This window comes from Enhydra lutris, unplaced genomic scaffold, assembly GCF_002288905.1.
Source record: "Enhydra lutris kenyoni isolate GAN:26980312 unplaced genomic scaffold, ASM228890v2 scaffoldscaffold18, whole genome shotgun sequence".
NCBI lineage: Eukaryota > Metazoa > Chordata > Mammalia > Carnivora > Mustelidae > Enhydra > Enhydra lutris.
The window spans coordinates 13,411,460-13,434,351 of record NW_019154102.1 but is presented as its reverse complement, the minus strand read 5'-3'; the positions used below and the strand labels follow the sequence as shown (position 1 = coordinate 13,434,351).

The 22,892-nt window shown below is 36.2% G+C and overlaps 1 protein-coding gene across 4 annotated transcripts in view; it reads right to left on the bottom strand.

The window, feature by feature from the left end:
* The window catches only part of LOC111148075 (copper metabolism domain containing 1), a 268,820-nt gene that overhangs the window by 164,908 nt on the left and 81,020 nt on the right, over positions 1–22,892 (bottom strand). For all 4 annotated transcript variants that reach the window (XM_022504464.1, XM_022504465.1, XM_022504463.1 and 1 more), the window contains exon 2: positions 3,732–4,013. In XM_022504464.1, the coding sequence (XP_022360172.1) occupies positions 3,732–4,013 (282 nt within the window). The remainder of the gene's footprint in view (positions 1–3,731; positions 4,014–22,892) is intronic.

Sequence of the window (22,892 nt, the reverse complement as noted above, 5' to 3'; positions counted from 1 at the left end):
CTTTATATTTATGACCTCTATAGGCAGGGTACCTCAAAATGTATACAAAAGAACAATTTGGTGGAAGATAAGAGGAACAATTTATTACTGAATAGTTTAGCACTGAGGTTGTAGCTAGATGTTTTCTCACAAAATGTCTTACTGGTCTTGTAAAACAAGAAGTCACAAAAGAGGGGTGCCTAGCTGGCTCATTCAGAAGAGCATGCAACTTTTGGTCTCAGGGTTGTGAGTTCGAGCCCCATATTGGGTGTAGAGATTACTAGCAAAATACATGAACTCTTAAAAAAAAAAAAATCACAAAAGAAAAACCAACACATCTTTATAAAATACCAAAATTTAGTCTTTAAAAAATAACCATTAATGAGACTCCACTAAACATTTAAATTATTCCCCCAAAATTTACTATTTTAAAGAGAAAACATTCTATGATAATTAAGTTCCAGAAAAGAAAAACACAACATGGAGTTAATTAAGTATGTTAAACAACAAAATTTTCGTAAAGACATCTGCCAGATTCCAACAGTCCTCAAGGCTTAGGGACCCTCAGTGATTTATGACCAAATATGATGGGATCTCAATCATACAAGTAAAGTACTTGCTCTTTCCTTTGTACATGAAATGTTCACCTCAAAGTTTTGTGTCCTTTCACGATTGAATTCATGTTTTATTCTTGCAAAATCTTTTATTTCTATTGAAGAAAAACATTCATTCTAAGATAAGTAATTAGTTCACCAGTTCATACTCATTTTCTTTAGTTTTGTAGATTTCCATAAACATATACTGCTTTAGTTACTTCTCTATTACTTTGGCTTCTTCATCTTCCTGAAGTGTACTATATTGTGTTAAAAGAAAAAAGTCAATGAGTGTACTTGGCCGCTGATCACCAAATGTACTTTCTGTACCAAAGAAATAAGTAACACAGACAAACTAGCAGGAGAAAGCAATTTAAATACAGAAGGGAAAACAAAAAACCCACCATTACCACATCTAGTTCCTGAAGACAGTCCCCAAGCACTCCATATATTATGGTAACTAGAAGTACTATGCCAATATATATTGAATTCTCACTATAAAAATGTGATGCCAAGCCCTATTTACACTTCAAATCACATTGTTTGGCTACCTTTAATACAGTGGTTCTCTGTATGAATTCATCCAACTCTGGATGAATACTGGAATCACTAACTTTAACGAATACTGATATCCAGGTCCCATCCCCACAGATTCTTATTTAATTGGTCTCAACACCATCCTAAGCATGAAAAATTTTAAAGCCCCACAAGTGATTCTTACGTGCAGCCATCATTGAGAACAAATGATTTAAAACGACATAAACTGAAGACAGTAATTTAGACACTTTGGGGTATATCAATACACACATATGCACATATACACAGAGTTCAAAAAAGTAGGTCATTCTTCTTGGAAGCAACCTCTCAGTATCCTAGAATCATTAATCCTCTCACAAGTTCATTCAATGTCTACATATGAAAATAACTTTGACTTTGTTACCTATAAATGTTCTAAAAACTGGGAATTTGATATAGTAGAGTACTTCAGAAATAATATTCACTTAGAGGCTGACAGAAGTACTAACCAAGGATCCAGGTCTCACAAAAACATTTCCTATAGGATTTGGGCTGTATATTTTATTGCCAGCCTAGGTTATACATTGATATATTGATTTAAGAATATATTTGCATTCAAAGGACTTGTGGGTTAAAGAGCAATTTCAATATCAATGCTGTTAACTACTATATTGTATTACGAACACGTTTTTTTTTGGCTCCTAAAAGTTGGTGTCAACGGTTTTTGGGGAAAAAAAATCAAATTGGTAATCTCCATTTTAGTTTTCATTTTACCACGTAGTACCTCTGTCTAAAGGAAGTCATATCTATCTCAGACACCTTCTCTAGAAAATGGGGATAGACTATCTCACCTGTGTAATTCATCAGGTAAGTGCTTAAGGACTCTCTGACTTCTAATACCTGTTGATTACGTTGTGATAGGTAAACTTTCTAGAAACATCAATGTCCATTTATTTATATATTGTCTGTTGCTGCTTTTGAGCTACAACAACAAAGCTGAGTACTTATGACAGAAACTATATGGTTGTCAAGCACAAACTATCTGGCCACTTAAAAAAAAATTTGCCAACTTGTTCTAATTGATCACAAAATGTCCCTGAAGCTAGCCAGCAAATTATCTGTAGTGATGTTTAGATTTACTGTTGGCAGAATCTTTCTACACTAAACAAACAAACAAACAAACAAACAGCTGAATGCCACTTTGGGTAACAAGATCAAAGAAAAAAATTTAAAGATTTTAAAGTAGATTTAAAAATCCCTGTGGTGATACCCAATAAATCCAGATGACATGTAAGTTACTGAAATCAAAAGGCACATTATAAACTGAGTTCAAGAAAAAACAGTAAAGTATCAAGTTAAAGAAGTACTATAAGAGCTTTCTAGGAACGTCTTAAAATTGATATACGTGTTTTGATATTCCTGCCCAAATGATAAATACTTAAAGACAAAATGAAATAATCACTACTGCCAGATAAAAATTGAACAGCCTGTACAAATGGCTAGTGAAACTTAGATATGCAAGTATGCTTACCACACCTTTCTAATCTGTCACATTTTTGGTCCAGGAACAGTAGGAGGAAGGCCATATAGGACAATGGTTAAGAGAAAAGACTTCAGGGTCAGACAAACCAAAGTCAATTAAGGCAACAGCATTATTTCACAATAACTGTATAAAAGATTCTCCAAATGCATTTTTAAAAAGAATTGTTTTTTTAAACGAATTACCTTTTAAATTAAAATTAATGTCATCATGGAACTACAAACACTGAAAAATCCTAAGAAACTTAAGAAAGGAATATGTGAAGGAAACTGACAGCTAAAAAAAATACTCTCATCTGTAGAAGAAAAATAAATTTTTATTAAAGGATGTAACAGAAGCACTTATGTGATTATTTATCTGAAAAATAAATCTGGTTAGCTAATTCAGTGATCTGGGTTTTCTCTTCCTAATTATGGGTTGCTGCTTTTTTCTTTTCTTTTTTTCCCAAAAGGCATATACCAGGTCATTAAAAGTCTGATCTGGCAGTCATCTGAAGCACAAACTAAATGACTTCAAAAAAACAATGTAGATGCCAAAATTATCTGCTATAATGACTATGGGAAATGCAAGAAAAAGAGGACTGTTTTGTAAATAATCAAGATCAAATTAAAAATTATTTGTGGGCTCAAGGACAGAGATTGCACATTTAGGGTCTTTAGGAACAAATACATTACTGTAATTAAGATACACTGCCGATACAGATGACTGGGTGAGACAGTTACATTCCGTGTTGTTTCATCTGTTTCTGCTCTTTATTCAGCATCTCTATCACTGCTTTAGAGATTCTGACCAAATGCCAAGAATTCTGAGATCTAACCAAAATGGAGTAGCAGCCAACTTCTGTGCAATCACCTTAATGACCCATTTCGTACTTCTGAGATAGCTGCCAGGACCATGAGGCTGGTGTCCAGATTCTATCCAAAACTGGGAATATCTAAGTTTTCAGATGATTCCATCTCTGAAAAGGGATTCTAGGAAACAGGGTCTGTTCCTATTATTCTTATTATCTTTGCAAAGAAGACTGTTACATAAAATCAATCTGAATATATAGCTAACATGTAATGAGAAATATAGTTTAGAAAAGAAAATTAAGTTTGATTTACCTGTCCACTTTTCCCTATTTCCAGCTCCATTATGGCAACAGGGGTATGTATCTGAGCTGAATGCCTTGACTGCGATTTGCCGTCAACTCTCCAACTCAGGCCCCGAAGCCCACTGTCCCAACGGCTCTGGTTCATGAGACTCTCTCGAATTTTTATCTTGTGGTTCTTCCAGAATTTGGAAATGACAGCGGCTTGGTCAGATGAGATCCCACCTTGTTTTTTGGTTTGAGCAGTCAAGAATGCCTCCAGCTGGTTGAAATCCATGTCTGCAGATGCAATAGACTATAATGACAGAAAAAATAATAAATTTGAATTTGGTAAATAAATAGAAAAAGATAGCTTCTTAACTACAGATCATATTTTGAATGATTATTAACCGCTGAATAGGCTTTCAAAAAGGGTCATCAATGACAGGGATAAGAATAAGCTCTTTAAAAGAACAAAAATATCCTCTTTACAAATATTAAGTATCAGAAAAATCTACTTGTTAAAAATTCCATGTCACTCAAATTCTGTATCAATAACTAGAATCTAATTCTTAAATATTGAATTTCATGGTGGGAAATAATAAAAATAAAGAAATTTAAATAATGAAACAAGAAAACAAATTAATTCATCCTCTGATGAAAACTTACATAATTTCACAATGCCTTGTAAGCCAGGCTTGGCTTGATATACTATAACTGTATAATGCCTTGTCCATAGAAGCACAAACTAAATTTTGTTAAACAAATGCATTATGTTAGCTGTGTTAAGTCCATCTTTAGTCAAATAGCTCATTCACAATACTACTCTGAAATTGAATATTATTTAATGTTTCTCCATAAATTTTCAAAATTTAGGGGCGCCTGGAAGGCTCATGGGTTAAGCCTCTGCCTTCGGCTCAGGTCATGATCTCGGGGTCCTGGGATCGAGGCCCACATTGGGCTCTCTGCTCAGCGGGGAGCCTGCTTCCCCCTCTCTCTCTGCCTGCCTCTCTGCCTACTCGTGATCTCTCTCTGCCAAATAAATAAATAAAATCTTTAAAAAAATTTTTTTTCAAAATTTAATTGCCACTGCCATTTTTTTTCATGATTTTACTTATTTGACAGAAAGAGTGAGCAAGAGAGAGTGAGCTCGAGTAGAGGAGGAGCAGAGGGAAAGGGAAAAGCAGAAGACAAACGCTTAATCGACTGAGCCACCCCGGCACCCTGCCATTGCTGTTTTGAACAGTAAGTTGCTACATAAACTGAAATGGAAAATCATCAAAGGTCTGTGGCAATGGAGCCTTCAAGAGGGCAGTGACTGTTAATGATGTGGTCTCAGGACAAGACTTTCTTTGCCTCTTTGGTATATCCTATCCTCCCGTGGCCACTGGGACTGGCATGAGCTCCCAACCAGACAAATCAGAGTATCCTCCTTTCTCTGGACACAACAGCTGATCCAAATCAATCTCCTAATTTAGAGCAGGAGAAGAAATGGTCTTGCCTCTTGAGGTCATGGTCATATTCAGAAGAATATGAGGCTAGGATGCAGACTGCTCCCTTTGATCTTTTCACAAAGGCCTGATTGCAATAAAAAGAATGAAGCCAAGCAGAGTTGAGAGTGTGTTCTAAAGGAGAGATATCCCTGCTCTATAATTCCCTCCCAAGGCCCTGGTTCCTGTAAGCTTTCCTTCAATTCTGTATGCTATCTCAGCATCCTTTCAACCTTCAGGTACCAAGAAATTTGATATACTATTCAAAATAGTTTAAGCTATAGTCCTATCATTTAGAACCAACAGTTCGGACTAAACTTGGGCAGTAGCAGTGAGAACAAAGGAGTGTAAAGGAAGGTAGTACACAGGCAGAGTATAGGTAGAGAAGTAGGACAGGGGCTGACAGACAAACATACTGCCTTTCATTCTTCAATTAATGTAAAAAAAAAACTATATGATAAATATAATGACTTTCTGATAAAGATATTTCACAGTATAATTCAATAAACATTTATTGAATACCTGCTTATTTACAGGGTATGGGGACCCAAATTCTCTATCTAAGCCACTTAATAGAAACATCAATTTGTATAATATACTATAATTAAGTCAAATTATTTCTACTAGCACTTTGCTTCACAATATCACATCACAATGTAGATGATTCATATCATCCTTTTCCTCAAATCATATGAAGATGCCTATTTTGATATAACCTCACCTGTGGCAGAATTTATTTTGGTTGGGTTCCAGTCAATAATATATTGAACTGGGATCAATTCATCTAGATTTAGAATAATCAGAAATTAAATAAGGAACTGATTGTGGTTCAAGTTCCAAGTCATCAATTTTCATTTATTCAAGAAATATCTGAATAGCTACCATGAAACAGACAATGTTCAAGGCATGCCACCTCTATCCACCAGTAGCCTCAGCTGGCAGCCTGGTACTCACTTATTCCTGATTCTTCCCTCTTCTCCACAACTTGAATTAGTGGTTCACAACAATGGCTGCATACTACAATCATGAGGTACATTTTTTTTTAAAGATTTTATTTATTTATTTGACAGACAGAGATCACAAGTAGGCAGAGAGGCAGGCAGAGAGAGAGGAGGAAGCAGGCTCCCTACTGAGCAGAGAGCCTGATGCGGGGCTCGATCCTAGGACCCTGGGATCATGACCTGAGCTGAAGGCAGAGGCTTTAACCCACTGAGCCACCCAAGCGCCCCCATTTTTTTTGTTTGTTTGTTTAAGATTTACTTATTTATTTGAGAGAGAGAGCGAGCTTGAGTGAGCAGGGGGAGGGGCTGAGAAAAAAGGAAGAGTCTTAAGTACACTCCACGCTGAGCCCAGAGCCCCATGTGGGGCTCAATCCCATGACCCTGAGTTCATGACCTTGAAGCCAAGAGTCTGATGCTTAATCATCTGTACACCCAGGTGCCCCATGAGGTACATTTTTAAAATATCAATCCCCAGACTCTATCCCAGAAGTTCTGATTTCTAAAAATTCTAAAACAAGGCCTAGGCATTGGCATTGTTTAAAAGTTTCCCAAATAATTCTAATGAGCAACAAAGGTTAAGAACTAAGCCCACAACATTTTGTTTATCAATTTCTACTGATTCTTATATCTGAAATAATTCTCTAATAATGTGTCCCTTCTGCTCTGTCCCTACTACCCAGTACTGAGTACTCAAGAGCAATCACTTTCTTGTACCTAAACTAGGCTTCTATCTTGTACCTCCTCAACTCTATCTTCTATAGTAATCTATCTAAAAATGTCAGGGCGCCAAGATGATTCAGTCAGTTAAGCCTCCGACTCTTGATTTTGGCTCAGGTCATGGTCTCAGGGTTGTGAGACTGAGCCCCACTTCGAACTAGGCACTCAGCATAGAGCCCGCTTGTCCCTCCCCTCTGTTCTTCCTTGCACTCCTCCTCTCTCTCTCAAATAAATAAATAAACAAAATCTTTAAAAATTTTTAAAAAGTTAAATGTCAACAGGATACTATCACTTCCCTGTGTTAAGGCTGGCTATTACCTGCTATAGTAGTTATTAATTATAAAAATTCCAGTGTCAGTTTTAAGTTACAAATAATGTTATTATTACTATTAAAAGGATTAAAGTTTATAAAATTTATTTTTATAAATATAAATTGGAGGGTTTTCAAGGTTAACTTTATATTAACAATTCCTGCTTCATTTTAATTGTTTCCTTGAATTGAAGAAAAATTTCAAATGAACACAAAAAGGTAATAGGAGAGAGAGGAGAGGTAAACCCATGCCAAGTTATTCATGGTTACTTCAGAGAAAAGAAACTGATGTATGATGTATATATATTATATATATATATATATATAATATATATATACACACATGTATATATTTCCTATCAAAATCCTGGCAAGAATTTTTGTATATATACACAAAATTATTCTAAAATTTATATGGAAAGCCAAAGAAAACAGAATAGATAAAAACAATTTTTGAAAACAAAAACAATAAAGTGGGAGAAATCAGTCTTTCCCATTTCAAGACTTAAGATGTAGCTACAATAATCAAGACTATGGTATTTGCAGAGGAGAGGAGACATAAGCTAATGGAACAAAATAAATAACACAAAAATAGATCCACACAAACATGAACACTGATTTTTGACAACGGTAAAAAACAACCCAGTGAAGAAAAGAAAGGCAGCCTTTTCAACAAAAGATAGCTAAGGAAGTAGATATACTTAAGTTAAAAAAAAAAAAACTCAATATAAATTTCCTAACTTATATAAAAATGAACTTAAAATAGATCATGGGCTTAGATATAATATAAAACAATAAATCTTTTTTTAAAAATAGAAGACAATCTTTGGTGTCCACCTAGAACCAGGCAATGAGGTTCTAGATTTGACACCAAAGCATGATCCATAAAAGGAAAAACTGTTGTATTCGACCTTATCAAAATTAACTTTATCCTGTGCAAAAAAACACTGTGAAGAGGAAAAGACAGCGTACAAACTGGGAGAAAAAAATTCAAAACAAATATCTGACAAAGGACTAATATGTAGACTATATGAAGAACTTTCAAATTTCAACATTAAAAAAACAAAACAAGCCCATCAGAAACTGGACAAAAGTTGAGAGACATTTCACCAGAGTGGATATATAAATGGCAAATAAGTACATGAAAAATGTCCAACATTAGCCATCAGAAAACTGTGAATTAAAACCACAATGAGGGGGCGCCTGGGTGGCTCAGTGGGTTAAGCCGCTGCCTTCGGCTCGGGTCATGATCCCAGGTCCTGGGTTCGAGCCCCACATCGGGCTTTCTGCTCGGCAGGGAGCCTGCTTCCTCCTCTCTCTCTGCCTGTCTCTCTGCCTACTTGTGATTTCTCTCTGTCAAATAAATAAATAAAATCTTTAAAAAAAAAAAAAAAAAAAACCACAATGAGGGACACCTGGTTGCTCAGTTAGTAGAGCATCTGGCTCTTGATCTTGTGAATTCAAGCCCAATACTGGTTGTAGAGATTATTTTTTAAAAATAATATTTAAATACAATAAATAAAACCACAATGAATTAGAATGGTTACAATTTATTTTTTTTAAAGATTTTATTTATTTATTTGACAGAGATCACAAGCAGGCAGAGAGGCAGGCAGAGAGAGAGGGAGGGAAGCAGGCTCCCTGCTGAGCAGAGAGCCTGATGCGGGGCTTGATCCCAGGACCCTGAGACCATGACCTGAGCTGAAGGCAGAGGCTTCCCTAGAATGGTTACAATTTAAAAACAGTGATAAGACCAAATGCTGCCAGGAATACAGAGAAATTTGATCACTCATACATTGCTGGTGGGAATGTAAAATGGTACAAACATAATGAAAAATTCTGTCAATTTACTAAAGAAATGAAACATGCAATTACCATATGACCTAGCAATAACATTTCTGGGAATTTATCCTATAGAAAGGAGGACTTTGGTCCAAAGAAAAAGCTATAATACACAAATGTTTCCAGCAGCTTTATTTGTAATACCCCAAAATTAGAAATAAACCAGATGTCCTTCAACAGGTAAATGGTTAGATAAACTATGATACACCCACACATGGAATACTTCTCTGCAAGAAAAGGAACCAGACCATTGATACTTCAAACTGAATGAATTTCCAGAACATTATGCTGAATGAAAAAGGCCATTCAGAAAAGGTTCTACACTGTATTATTCCATGTATGTAATATTTTTGAAAGAACAAAATTACCGAAATGGAAAACAGATTAGTGGTTGTCAGGGGTTAGAAAAGGAGTGAGGGCTCTTTGAGGAAGACATGGTCACAGCTACAGCAGAGCTCAGGCCCATGGGCTCCTGCTTCTGACTCACCACTGTTCACACTTGTCCAGTTGGTCAGAAAGCCACAACATCGCCACAGTTTTGAAAAGATGCTAAAAAGACACCTGTGGAACTGGAGGTGCTCATACACCAAATCAGAATTACCCTAACCAGCCACAGTGTAAAATCTCTGGATAAGATGTGTACGCCAAGAAAAAAAGGGACCAGTTCAGATGCCTGCTAGAACTCTAAGAATCAGTACAGGAAAAACTCCTTGGGCTGAAGAGTCTAAGATGATATATATTTTTTTTAAGATAAGGATCCATAGGGACTCACTGACTCACACAGTACTTCTGAAATTGTTAAACAGATTACATCCATCAGTATTTAATCAGGAGTCAAGACTGAAGTCTTGACTGTATCTGCAGATACTTACATTTTAATAAACTATTTTAATATTTTAATAAACTGATTATCAGTTGTTTGAAAATAAAGGAAGGGGTGAGGATGGGTGGGAGGAAAATGAATGTGGCTATAAAACTTCAACATGGGGGATCCTAATGGTAATGGAAGGTTCTACATCTTGACTGAATCAATGGCAGTGTAGTACTATAGTGGGTTTTCTTTTAGATTTTTTTTTTAAGATTATTTATTTATTTATTTGACAGACAGAGATCACAAGTAGGCAGAGAGGCAGGCAGAGAGAGAGAGGAGGAAGCAGGCTCCCTGCTAAGCAGAGAGCCCCATGCGGGGCTCGATCCCAGGACCCTGGGATCATGACCTGGGCTGAAGGCAGAGGCTTTAACCCACTGAGCCACCCAGGAGGCCCTCTCATAGATTTTTTATTTATTCATTTGAAAGAGAGCGAGCAAGAGCACAAACAGGGGGAAGGTCAGAGAGAGAGGGAGAAGCAGACTCCCTGCTGATCAGGGAGCCTGATGTGGGGCTCGATCCCAGCACCCTGGGATCATGTTGAACCGAAGGCAAACGCTTAACCAACTGACCCACCCAGGTACCCCCAAAAATATTACAGTTTTGCAAAAGATTACCATTGGAAGAAGTGCTCAAGTGTACAAGGATATCTCTTTCTACTATTTCGTACAGCTGCACATGAATCTATAATCATCTCTAAATAAAAAGCTTAATTAAAAAAAAAACCTGTAAAGACTTCTCTAGCTTCCAGATTTCAGTTCTAATTCTTCAGTATGGTTTACAAGGTGAATCATAAACTAGCTTTGTGTCTCTTCATCTTCTGCTACCTCTTAAAATCTTCCACCCACTCGATCTCCCTCCATCCATACTGAACTCATTTTAGCTCATAAAACAGCTGATCTTTGCCTATGTTGTTCCTTCTGCTTAGAACATCTTAGTTGCTATTCCTTCGACCGCTTTTGTTGACACTACCTTTTTTTTTCAGGCTTTAACACAGATATTACTTTGTAGGCTGCATAGTAAACTAGTGGTATTTATCACAATGTTGGGGAACTGCCAGGCCCATACCTCGCTCTAACATGTAAGCACTTCTAGAGGGCAGAAACCTTGTCTCACATGTTCATATTTAACCTCTGGGTCCTAGCATAGTGACTGCCACATAATAGGGGATCAGTAAATATATGATGAATGAATGAATGAATCTGGACTCCAAAACACCTCGTCTAGACTACTCATTTGACCTTAGGAAAATCTTTTAGTCTTGTTGCACCTGGATTTCCTTATTTACAACAAATTAGTATAGAATATAATTTTAAAACTTGGCTACAAAATTCTTTGACCCCTCTCCCACTAAAAGTTAAGAGTCTATAACCTAACTCCTAGAATACAGGCTATGTGACTGCTTATCCAAAGGTCATGGCAATTTCAACTAAAGTTGACCCCTCAAAATCACAGGGGTTAGGGACACTGACACCCCTAGCACAATCAAAAATCCACATAAAACTTTTGATTCCCTAAAAACTTAACTACTAATAGCCTTAAGCTCACTGGAAGCCTTACCTTCCCAATAACATAAACAACACATATTTTGTATATGTACTATATACCATATTCTTACAATAAAGTAAGGTAGAGAAAAGAAAATGTTATTAAGAAAACTCTAAGGAAGAGCAAAAACATTTACAGTACTGTACAAAACCAGCATTATCCACAATAAGTAGATCCGCCCAGTTTAAACCCTTGTCGTTCAAGGATCAACTTTATATGACATTCTGGAAAAGGCAAAACCACAAAGAGTAAAAAGATCATGGCTGCCAGGGGTTAGGGGGAAAGGAAGGGATAAACAGAACACAGATGATTTTTAGGGCAGTGAAACTATTCTATATGATAAAGTAATGGTAGATACACATCATTATACATTTCAAAATCCATTAAATATACAACATCAAGAGTGAACCCAAATGTAAACTATGGACTTTGGGTGATGTTGGTTCATCCACTGTAACAAATCCACCACTCTGGTGTAGGATATTGATTGCTGGGGAGGCTGTGCCTATGAGACAGGGGGCATACGGAAAGTCTATACTTTCTGCTCAATTTGGCTGTGAACATGAAACTACTATAAAAATTAAAGTCCTTTAAAAAAAAAAAAGGCAAGTTCAAAAAAGATCATGGCAGAGTGAGGCTGTGTCAATTTTCTGGCTTGGGTTTTAAGAAACTGGCAACTTCCATTTTTGTCCCTTGTAAGATGCTTGCTCGTAGAACCCAGGTACTACGCTGTAAGGAGCTCATAGAGACTACCTCATAAGGACTCTGGCCTCCAGCCCTCCACCTATCACTAAGCTTCCGGCCAAAAGCCAGAACCAAATAGCCAGTTAATGATGAATTTTGGGAGTGGATCATATGGCCTCCAGTTGAGAAGGCACCTTGTAAAGAGAGCCTTCCCCTCTGAGTTCTGCCTAAAGTTCAGATTCATTAGCTAAATAAATGACTGCTATTGTTTTAATAAATAGATAAAAGGGGCACCTGAGTGGCTCAGTCAGTTAAGCGTATGATTCTTGGTTTCGGCTCAGGTCATGATCTCAGGGTCATGAGAATGAGTTCTGAGTAGGCTCTGTGCTCAGTGCAGGGTCTGCCTGAGATTCTTTATCCCTCCCTCTCTGCTCCTCCTGCTCATGTTCTCGCTCTAAAATAAATAAATAAATCTTTAAATTAAATTTAAAAAATAAAATAATAAGCAAATAATGAATAATCAACTGAACTGAAAAATGATGCCCTTTTTAGTAAATTGCTCCTTAAGTATCAAGTATATTACTCATTTAAGTAATTAAAATTAAAAGGCTAAAAAAAATTAAAAGGCTAATATTTGAAAATGGGAAACTTTGATATTCATCAACCCCAAAGCATATTAGTCCTAAAGCAACCTATCGTAATTTAATACTTACATAGAATCATTAATCTCTTCTTCCTGCTTGAAAGCAAGAGTACTTACAGTTGGCACTAAAGATAAACCACAGAAAATTCCTATTATTCATTGGTAGACAAAACAGCTTTTCCATTAAACTTCTAGTTTATTAGAGTAGTATTTCAAACAAAGGCTCAGTGATCAAAACAGATAAATGGTACTTAGTGAGATATATACTTTCACACAATGTAAACTTCACAGAGCAAAGTGATTCCATATTATCACATAAGAATGTTTCAATGACACACACTTCTGCCTCTGGTTTTTCAATAAAAATGGCAACCTCTCTGAAAAGGAAACCAGAAAACACCTTTAAAAGCTACTAGGTTCCAGATGCACTTGTTCTCATTTTTAATTAAGAAACTTTCATTTTTACAGGCATTTTAGATTCACAGCCAAACTAACCAAAAAGTAGAGTTTCCAAATACCCATAATTCCTCTACCCATGCACAAACAGCTTTCCCTACCATCAATATCCACATCAGTGTGGTACTTTGTTACAATGGACAAATCAATATTGACACATCATTATTAACCAAAATCTGTAATTTACAATAGGGTTCATTCTTGTTGTACATTCTATAAGTTTTGTCAGAAGTATAAACAACATGTATCCACCCTTATATATCACACAGAATAGTTACTCTGCCCTAAAACCTCTTGTGTTCTACCTCTTCATCTCCCCCTCCCTCCACAAAAACAATCTATAAATGTCAACTGGATCTAGTTAACTGATTGACTGTTTGGTTCAACTATGTCCTTATTGATCTTCTGCCTGTTGGATCTATTATGAATCATAGGATGTAGGGGCATACATGCTGAGGAAGATGTCCTTAACATCTTCTTGACGATTTGACCCCTTTATTATTATGTAATGTCCCTCTTTATCCATAACAATTCTCCTTGCTCTAGACTCTGCCTTAGGGGCACCTAGGTGGCTCAGTAGGTTAATCATCTGCCTTCAGCTCAGGTCATAATCCCATGGTCCTGGGATCAAGTCCTGCATTGTGCCCCCTGCTCAGGGGTAAGCTTGCTTCTCCCTCTCCCTCTGCCTGCTGCTACCCTTGCTCATGCTCGCTCGCTCTCTCTGTCAAACAAATAAATAAAATCTTTAAAAAAATAAATAAATAAACTCTGCTTTATCTGAAATTAATAAAGCAACTCCAGTTTTCATTTGATTAGTGTTATCATGGTATATCTTCCTCCATCTTTTTACTTTTAACCAATATGTGTCACATGTAAAATGGGTTTCTTATAGAAAACGTATAGTTGGGTCTTGTTTTTTCATCTACTCTAACAGTCTCAGTCTTTTAATTGGTGTAAAACACATATGGTATAAAAATTGATACAAATGCAAAGAGAAATGGTTGAATCCACGATTATAGTGGGAGAATTAAACTCCCTTCTATTGGTACTTAAAAGATCCAGCAGGCAGAATGCGGTTTAAATAAACAATACTATCAACAGGACCTAATTGACCTCTGTAGAGTACTTCATACAACAACAGCACAATATACATTCTTTTCAACCTCACAAAGAACACTGACCAAGAGAGACCACATTCTCAGCTATATAACACACCTTAATACATTTAAAAGAATAGAGATTATACATGTCTGGGGTGCCTGGGTGGCTCAGTCAGTTAAGCATCTGCCTTCAGCTGAGGTCGTGATCTCGGAATCCTGGGAGAGAGTCCTGTGTTGGGCTAACCCTGTTCAGCAGGCAGTCTGATTCTCCTTCTCCCTCTGCCCACCCCCCACCTCCAGCTTGTGCTCTTTGGCGCTCAGTTAAATAAATAAATAAATAATCTTTTAAAAAAGAGAGAGAGAGAGAAAGATATCGTGCAGGTCTGCTCTCAGACAACAATGGAATTAAAGTAGAAATCAGTAACAGAAAAAGGGAGCTGAAAAATTCCAAAATAGTTGGAAATTAAATAACACACTTTTTTAAAAAAAGATTTTATTTGAGAGAGAGAGCACAAATAAGAGAGAGACAGCACGTAAGCAAGGGGGAGGGGCAGAAGGAGAGGGACATGCTGACTCCTGGCTGAGCAGGGAGCCTAAGGTTGGGCTTGGTTCCAGGACCCTGGAATCATGACCTGAGCTGAAGGCAGACACTTACCAACTGAGCAACTCAGGTGCCCCAAATAACACACTTTTAAATAACACATATGTCAAAGAAATACCAAAAGAAATTTTAACATATTTTAAACAAATTTAAAATGAAAATACCTGAATTTGTGGGGTGCAGTAAAGGCAACTATTACAAAGAAATTAACAGCACTGAATACATATATTAGAAAGGAAGAAAAATCTAAATGAATAATCTAAGCTTTCACTTTAGGAAACTAGAAAAAGAAGAGCAAATTAATCCAAACTAAGCAGAAGAAAAGAAATAATAAAAATTAGAGCAAAAATCAATGAAACTGAAAGCAGGAAATCAACTGAGAAAATTAATTAAACCAAAAGCTGGTTCTTCAAAAAGAGCAACAAAATTAATAAACCTCTAGCCAGGTAAACTAAGAAAAAAAAAAAGAGAAGAAACAAATTACTAACATTAGAAAAGAAAGACAGGCCATCATTACTGACCTCATGAACATTAAAAGGATAATAAAGGACTATTATGAACAACTATATGAACACAAACTTGATAACCTAGAAGAAATGAAACAGTTTCTGGAAATTCACAATCTACAACAACTCAGAAGAAATGAATCACCTGAATAGGCCTATGTCTATTAAAGAAATTAAATCCATAATTAATAACTTTCTAAAACAGAAAGTACCAGGTCCAGATCAGTTTACTGGTGAGTTTCATCAAACATTTAAGGAAGGAATTATACCAATTCCCTATACTCTTTCAGAAAACAGAAGCAGAAGGAATACTTACAAACACATTCCATGAGATAACATTATTCTAATACCAAAACCAGACAAAGATGTTACAAGAAAAACAACCACAAACTACTATCTCTCATGAACATAAATACAAAAATCCTCAACAACTTATTAGCAAATCAAATCCAATAATGTCTAAAAAGATTTATACACCACAACCAACTGGGATTTATGTCAGATATGCCAGGATGGTTCAATATTCAAAACTCAATTAATTTAATCCATCATATCAACAGGCTAAAAAAGAAAAATTATATGTTCACATCAATAGATGCAGAAAAAGCAACAAATGCTAACAAGGATACGGGACAACAAGAAATCTTACTCATGACAGGTATAAATGCAAAATGGAATATCCACTTTAGATGACATTAGCAGTTTCTTATAAAACTAAACATATTCACACTCCTTGGTATTTAACCAAATGAGTTAAAAGCTTATATCTAAACAAAAACTTACACATGGATATTTATAGCAGCTTTACTCATAACTGCCAGAACCTGGAAGCAACCAAAATGTCCTTTAGTAGGGGAATGGCTAGATAAACTATGATAAACTATTCATCCAGACCATGGAATATTATTCAGTACTACTAAAATAAAAAATAAAAAATAAATTTAAAAAAGAGCTATCAAGCCATGAAAAAACAAAAGAAACTTAAATGCATACTACCAAAGGGAAGATGCCAATACGAAAAAGCTATATACTTTATGATTCCAATTATATGACATTCTGGAAAGGGCAAAACCATGGACACAGTAAAAAATCAGTGGCTGCCAAGAGTTCAGAGGGAGGGAAGGATAAATAGGTGGGGCACAAGGGATTTTTCAGGTGGTAATACTATTCTATATACTGTACAGAATCGGACACTATAAAGGTGGACACAAACCATTAAAGGTTTATAGAGATGGAATGTACCAACAAAATGTACAACATAAGGAGCAAACTATGAACTTTAGTTAATAATAATGTAATCAACATCAGCTCATCAATTGTAACAAACATACTATACTAATTGCATAGGGAAGGAGTGTGAGGGGATGTAAAGTAATTCCCTGTACAGAGACCGAAAAACCTAAAATTAAACCTAAAATTGCTCTAAAAAAAGAAAGGCTATTTTTTAAAAAATGATTGACAGATATAACATGCATAAATTTTAGATATGCTAAAATAAAAGAAGTCAAACACAGACAGTATAGACTGTATGATTCCATTTAGGAAGTTCAGTAAGTGAATTAGAATTGTATCTACCAACATGGATAGAGTACAAACACAGAATGCTGGACAGTAACCAAAAAAAAGGCAAATGCACACAAACACATAATGTATGATGCTATTTATATGAAATTGCTAGATAACAAATACTATAAATACTATAAATTTAAAAAACATACGTAGTAAGACTGTACAGTATATGAGATTGTTATATATTTAATGCAGGATATTGATTATTTCAGAGAATAGAATGAAATCTGAGAGACGTGGAGGGCTCTAATAGGATCTACAATTTTCTTTGTTACCGTTTTCAATAAAACTTTAATTTTAGATTAAAAATAGAAAAAGTAGGGGTGCCTGGGTGGCTCAGTGGGTAAAGTCTCTGCCTTTGGCTCGGGTCATGATCGCAGGGTCCTGGGATCAAGCCCTGCATCAGGCTCTCTGCTCAGCGGGGAGCCTGCTTCTCTCTCTCTCTCTTTCTCCCTGCCTCTCTGCCTACTTGTGATCTCTCTCTCTCTCTCTCTCTCAAATAAATAAATAAATAAATAAATTTTTTTTAAAAGAAAAAGTTGTGAAGACAGGACAGTGTTTCAGAATACCAATTTTCAAGTTTGTTAACATTTTACACTACTATGGTATTCTTACAACAATTAATGAACCAATACTAATACATTATTTCATTTTTTTTTTAATTTTTTAAGCATGGAGCCCAAAGTGGGGCTTGAATTCACAACCCTGAGATCAAGACCTGAGCTAAAATAACGAGTCAGATGCTTAACCAACTGAGCCGCCCAGGCACCCCACTACATTATTATTAACTACAGTCTACATTCATAGTTTCTTAGTTGTTTTTTTTTTTAAGTTTATTTATTTTTTAGTACTCTCTACACCCAACATGGGACTGGAATTCACAACCCAGACATTGAGAGTTGTGTGCTCTTCTAAGTGAGCCAGGCACCTCCACGTTTGTTGTTTTTGTTGTTGTTGTTGTCTTAAGATTTTCTTTTTTGTTGTTTTTTTAAAGATTTTATTTTATTTATTTGACAGAGATCACAAATAGAGAGGCAGGCAGAGAGAGACAAGGAAGCAGGCTCCCTGCCAAGCAGAGAACCAGATGCGGGGCTCGATCCCAGGACCCCGAGATCATGACCCGAGCCAAAGGCAGAGGCCCAACCCACTGAGCCACCCAGGCGCCCCTTAAGATTTTCTTTTTAAGTAATCTCTATACCCAACATGGGGCTCAAAGTTACAACTTTGAGTTCAAGAGCTGCATACTCTAACAACAAGACAGCCAGGTGCCCCTCATACTTTACTTTTGTAAAGTACTCTTAATGTTCCAGGATCCCATCCAAGTTACATTACATTTAGTCCTCATTTCTCCTTAAGTTCAAATGGCTGTGATAGTTTTCAAACTCTCCTTGTTTTTGATAACTTGACAGTTTTGAGGAGTTCTGGTCAGTTATTTTGCAGAGTGCCCTTCAGCTGGAATCTGCCTGATGATTTTCTCATAGTTAGACTGGGGTTATGGGTTTTGGGGAAGAAGACCACAGAGGTAAACTGCCATTCTCATCACACCATATCAAGGGTACATGCTATCAACATGGCTTATTACTGTTATTGACACCTGGCTGAGGTAATGTTTGTCAGGTTTCTCCACTGTGAAATAATTTTCCCAACTTCCTACACTCTCCTCTTTGGAAGAAGTCACTATAAGAGGCCCACACTTAAGGAACAGGAAGTTATGCTTTACCTCCTTAAGGGCAAAGCACCTACATAAATCATGTGGAATTCGATATGAACCTATAATATTTTAAAGTATATAAAAAAAGATAAGAGGACTCTTGCCTCCCTTTCTTCCCCACAGCACACACACAAAGGGAAAGAAAAATATCAAAGTAGTTATCACTGTTAAAATTAGAGTTTTTAACCTTTTTCAATCTTTTAGCACTTCCCAGATTTTCTTTAATGAGCATTTTCTACCTAGGTAATGAGATTTTTTTTTTTTAAGACTTTATTTGAGAGAGAATGTGCACGTGAGAGAGAAAAAGAGAAAGAGAGAGTACAAGCAGGGCGAGGGACAGAGGGAGAAGCAGTCCCCCCAAAGAGCAGGGAACCAGATACAGGACTCTAATCCCAGGACTCCAGGATCATGACCTGAGCTAAAAGCAGACACTCAACTGACTGAGTCACCCAGGTGCCCAGATTTCTTTTACTCTAACCATGCCTTTAGTCACTATAGTCATTATAATCTAAGAATTATTAATTTCTCCAGCTTTATTCCACATCAAAAATATAATAAATCTCAATTAACATGAATGGTTCTTGGAGCACCTGGGTGGCTCAGTCAGTTAAGTGTTTGCCTTTGACTCAGGTCATGATCCCAGGGTCCTGGGATCCTGCCCCACATGGGCTCCCAGCTCAACTGGGAGCCTGTCCACTGCACCTCGCTGCCCCACGTGCTCCTGCTCTCTCTCTCTCTCCCACTCTCTCTTTCTCAAATAAATAAAATCTTTTAAAAAAAGAAAGAAAGAAAGAAAAGAAAAGAAAAGTAAATAAAAGAAGAGAAAAGAAAAATCTTAGTCCTAATGACCAGGAAGACTAAATATTAGGGACATGAATTCAATGACACAAAGCACTATTTTTTAAAAGTTCACTAGACAGAAGCAAATAATGCAACCTCACAACTTACAGCTAGTTTTAATGAACTAGATAAAATATTGTCAAAGATAAATAATAAACGCCTAGGATAAGTATCTTATTGACCAAAAGACAAGATGACCTTGAATTTAGATAATTATATTTTCTCAAGAATGAAAAAAAAAATTAATGATAGGAAATTTTCTTTGTCATGGTCAGTACCACCAGTAACTCATATATATATATATATATATATATATATATATATATATATATATTTAAAAAAAAAGGCAGAAAATTCTCACCCAAAATAATATATTTAACATTATTCTCACTCTGTAAATAATTAAGACTTCTACCAGTCATATTATATGTGGGGTTTTTAATATTGTAAGGGAAAAAATATTGCTGGAATATGGCAAGGGAGTTGTTTGAATAAAGGACAGTTACTTCTTTAGTGGCTACATATGTCTAAGGAAAAAAGAATGATAATATACGAAATATAAATACTTGCTTCTCCAACCACTTAATGGGAACAGCAACTAAGGATTTCAAAAAGCTATGCATTCCCCTAATCTCCATTAAGTAAGTAAACTGGAACACATCATGCAGATTTAAATTCATCATTACTGGGGTGCCTGGGTGGCTCAGTGGGTTAAGCTGCTGCCTTTGGCTCAGGTCATGATCTCAGGGTCCTGGGATCGAGCCCCGCATCGGGTTCTCTGCTCAGCAGGGAGCCTGCTTCCTCCTCTCTCTCTGCCTGCCTCTCTGCCTGCTTGTGATCTCTCTCTGTCAAATAAATAAATAAAATCTTTAAAAAAATAAAAAATAAAAAATAAATTCATCATTACTTCTGAAAAAAACAGACTGAGAAGCATAGAAGGCTACCAAGAACTAACAATAGTTTACCCCCATAGAAACTACTCATGGTAACCAAAAACAAATCTTTACTTGTTAACAGTTCTGTCAAGGCTCCAAGAATTTGCTGATAAAATGTATAGTTAAGGCTATAAACTACAGAATGCTGCAGTTGTTAGCACAAAGAAATTAAGAGACCTTGAAAAATTAAAGCAATTTGCCTCTAGAGACAATTAACTAGCTTGTTAGTAAAGGGTCTTAAAGAGAATTTTTTTCTCCTGATGTATTCCATCAGAATTTTTTGTCAGAAATACATATTTACATGATAAAAGACCAAATATCAGGTAAAAAGAACATAGTTGCATTTCTATAGTCTCCTGAAATGAAAATTATATAATGAGCTAAAGCAAGTGAAACTGTCTAAAAAAGTTTAAAAATTAGCATTTTCTAAAGCTCTTGAAAATTCTGTTTTATTTTTTGAAAGATTTTATTTATTTATTTGAGAAAGAGAAAGAAAGAGAGAGAGAGAGCATGGCAGGGGGAGGGATAGAGAGAGAGGGAGAAGCCAATTCCCTGCTAAGCAGCGAGCCCACAACGGGCTCGATACCCAGAATCATGACCCTAGCCGAAGGCAGACACTTAACCAACTGAGCCACCCAGGCGACCCAAAATTCTTCTTGTTTTAAAAAACTAAGTATTTCCCTTGAAATTGTTTATGTTATTATTTTAAGAAGAACCTGGTCCAAAATGTAAGTTAAAATAGTCCAAAAGAAAAGCAACTCAGTTTTGTCCTTTACCTTCAGTAAGTAAGTGAAATCTGATTTATTGCTCTTAACAGTTAGTTAGAAAATGGTTTTGTGGCTTCAGGCATATTTCTCTGGACTTCAGTTTCCATAAAATTAAACAAAATTAATCTTGAGCAATGGTGTTAAACAATCTCTTCATACCTCCAAATATTAATGTTCCATGCTGCTCTATCTATAGACTGAACTATATAAAACTACTAGTATTCAATGGGTTTTGACTTATAGAAATGGCAATTTGAAATAGCTCAACTTACTGAATTTCCTAGGTTTTTTTTTTTTTCCCTCCTAGGCATTATCTCTGACATCAACTTTTTAAAGTAGAGCAAAATGTTTATAAGTCAAGCAGAGAGAGTCAATTATCATATGGTTTCACTTATTTGTGGAGCATAACAAATAACATGGAGGACATAGGGAGATGGAGAGGAGAAGGGAGTTGAGGGAAATTGGAAGGGGAGATGAACCATGTGAGACTATGAACTCTGAAAAACAATCTGAGGGTTTTGAAGGGGCGGGAGGTGGGAGGTTGGGGGAGCCAGGTGGTGGGTATTATGGAGGGCACATATGGCATGGAGCACTGGGTGAGATGCATAAACAATGAATTCTGTTATGCTGAAAAGAAATTAATAAAAAAACAGAAAGAAAGAAAATATATAGGTTGATTAGAAAATCCTTTTTACTTCAGTTTTCTTATATTGTACTACAAATAACAGATGCTGTTTAATGTTTATAATACAATAAAAGTTTTGGGTTTCCTTCTAAAAAAAAAAAAAGCCGGTAATGACAGCTAGCTCCCAGATGCCATTCAGAACTGAATATACTTCACTGGAATTTTTTATAGGGGGTTAAAGGAGATAGAGAGAGGGAATCTTAAGCAGGCTCCATGCCCAGCACAAAGCCCCACATGGGCCTTGAACTCACAAGCCTGAGATCATGACCTGAGCTGAAATCAAGAGTCGGCTACTTAACTGATTGAGCCACCCAGGTACCCCAAGAAATTTATTTAAAGCCTATTTTATTCCTGGGGGAAAAAAAAAAAAAAGGACGATAATCTGATATGGAAACCCTCCTAAATTACTATTTCACAATTCAGTTTTGAATATTGGCAGACTTTGTATTAGCCCATTCAGTTTTATGATGTCGCTTAGTTATCAACCTATAATCACTGTCACTGAGTTTCTACCACCTATCAGGCCCAGCCCTAAGGTCTCAAATAAGATAAATAACATATGAACCTGCCCTTGAAGAGCATTCAGTCTACTGGTTTAACCAAAAGCATCCTTGGCTTTCCCAATTTGCCAGAAAATCTAAAGCAATGCTGCCCAAAGTGCAATTGGCAAACCAATGCCAGCCCACAAACTTCATTATCAGTCCTCTATGGCAGGATTATAGAAGCAGATCGTAAACATTTAAAACTTTTGTGGTAATATGGTAATTTTACGAATTTTATGTCAATTATTCTAATAAAATAACTAGAGCTTATAATTTTATGTATTTTTGGTGAGAAACTGAAAAAGATGTTTAAAAACAATACACACAAGCACACGCACACAAAACTAGTCCACAATGTATGCTGTTTAAGAAGCAAAGAT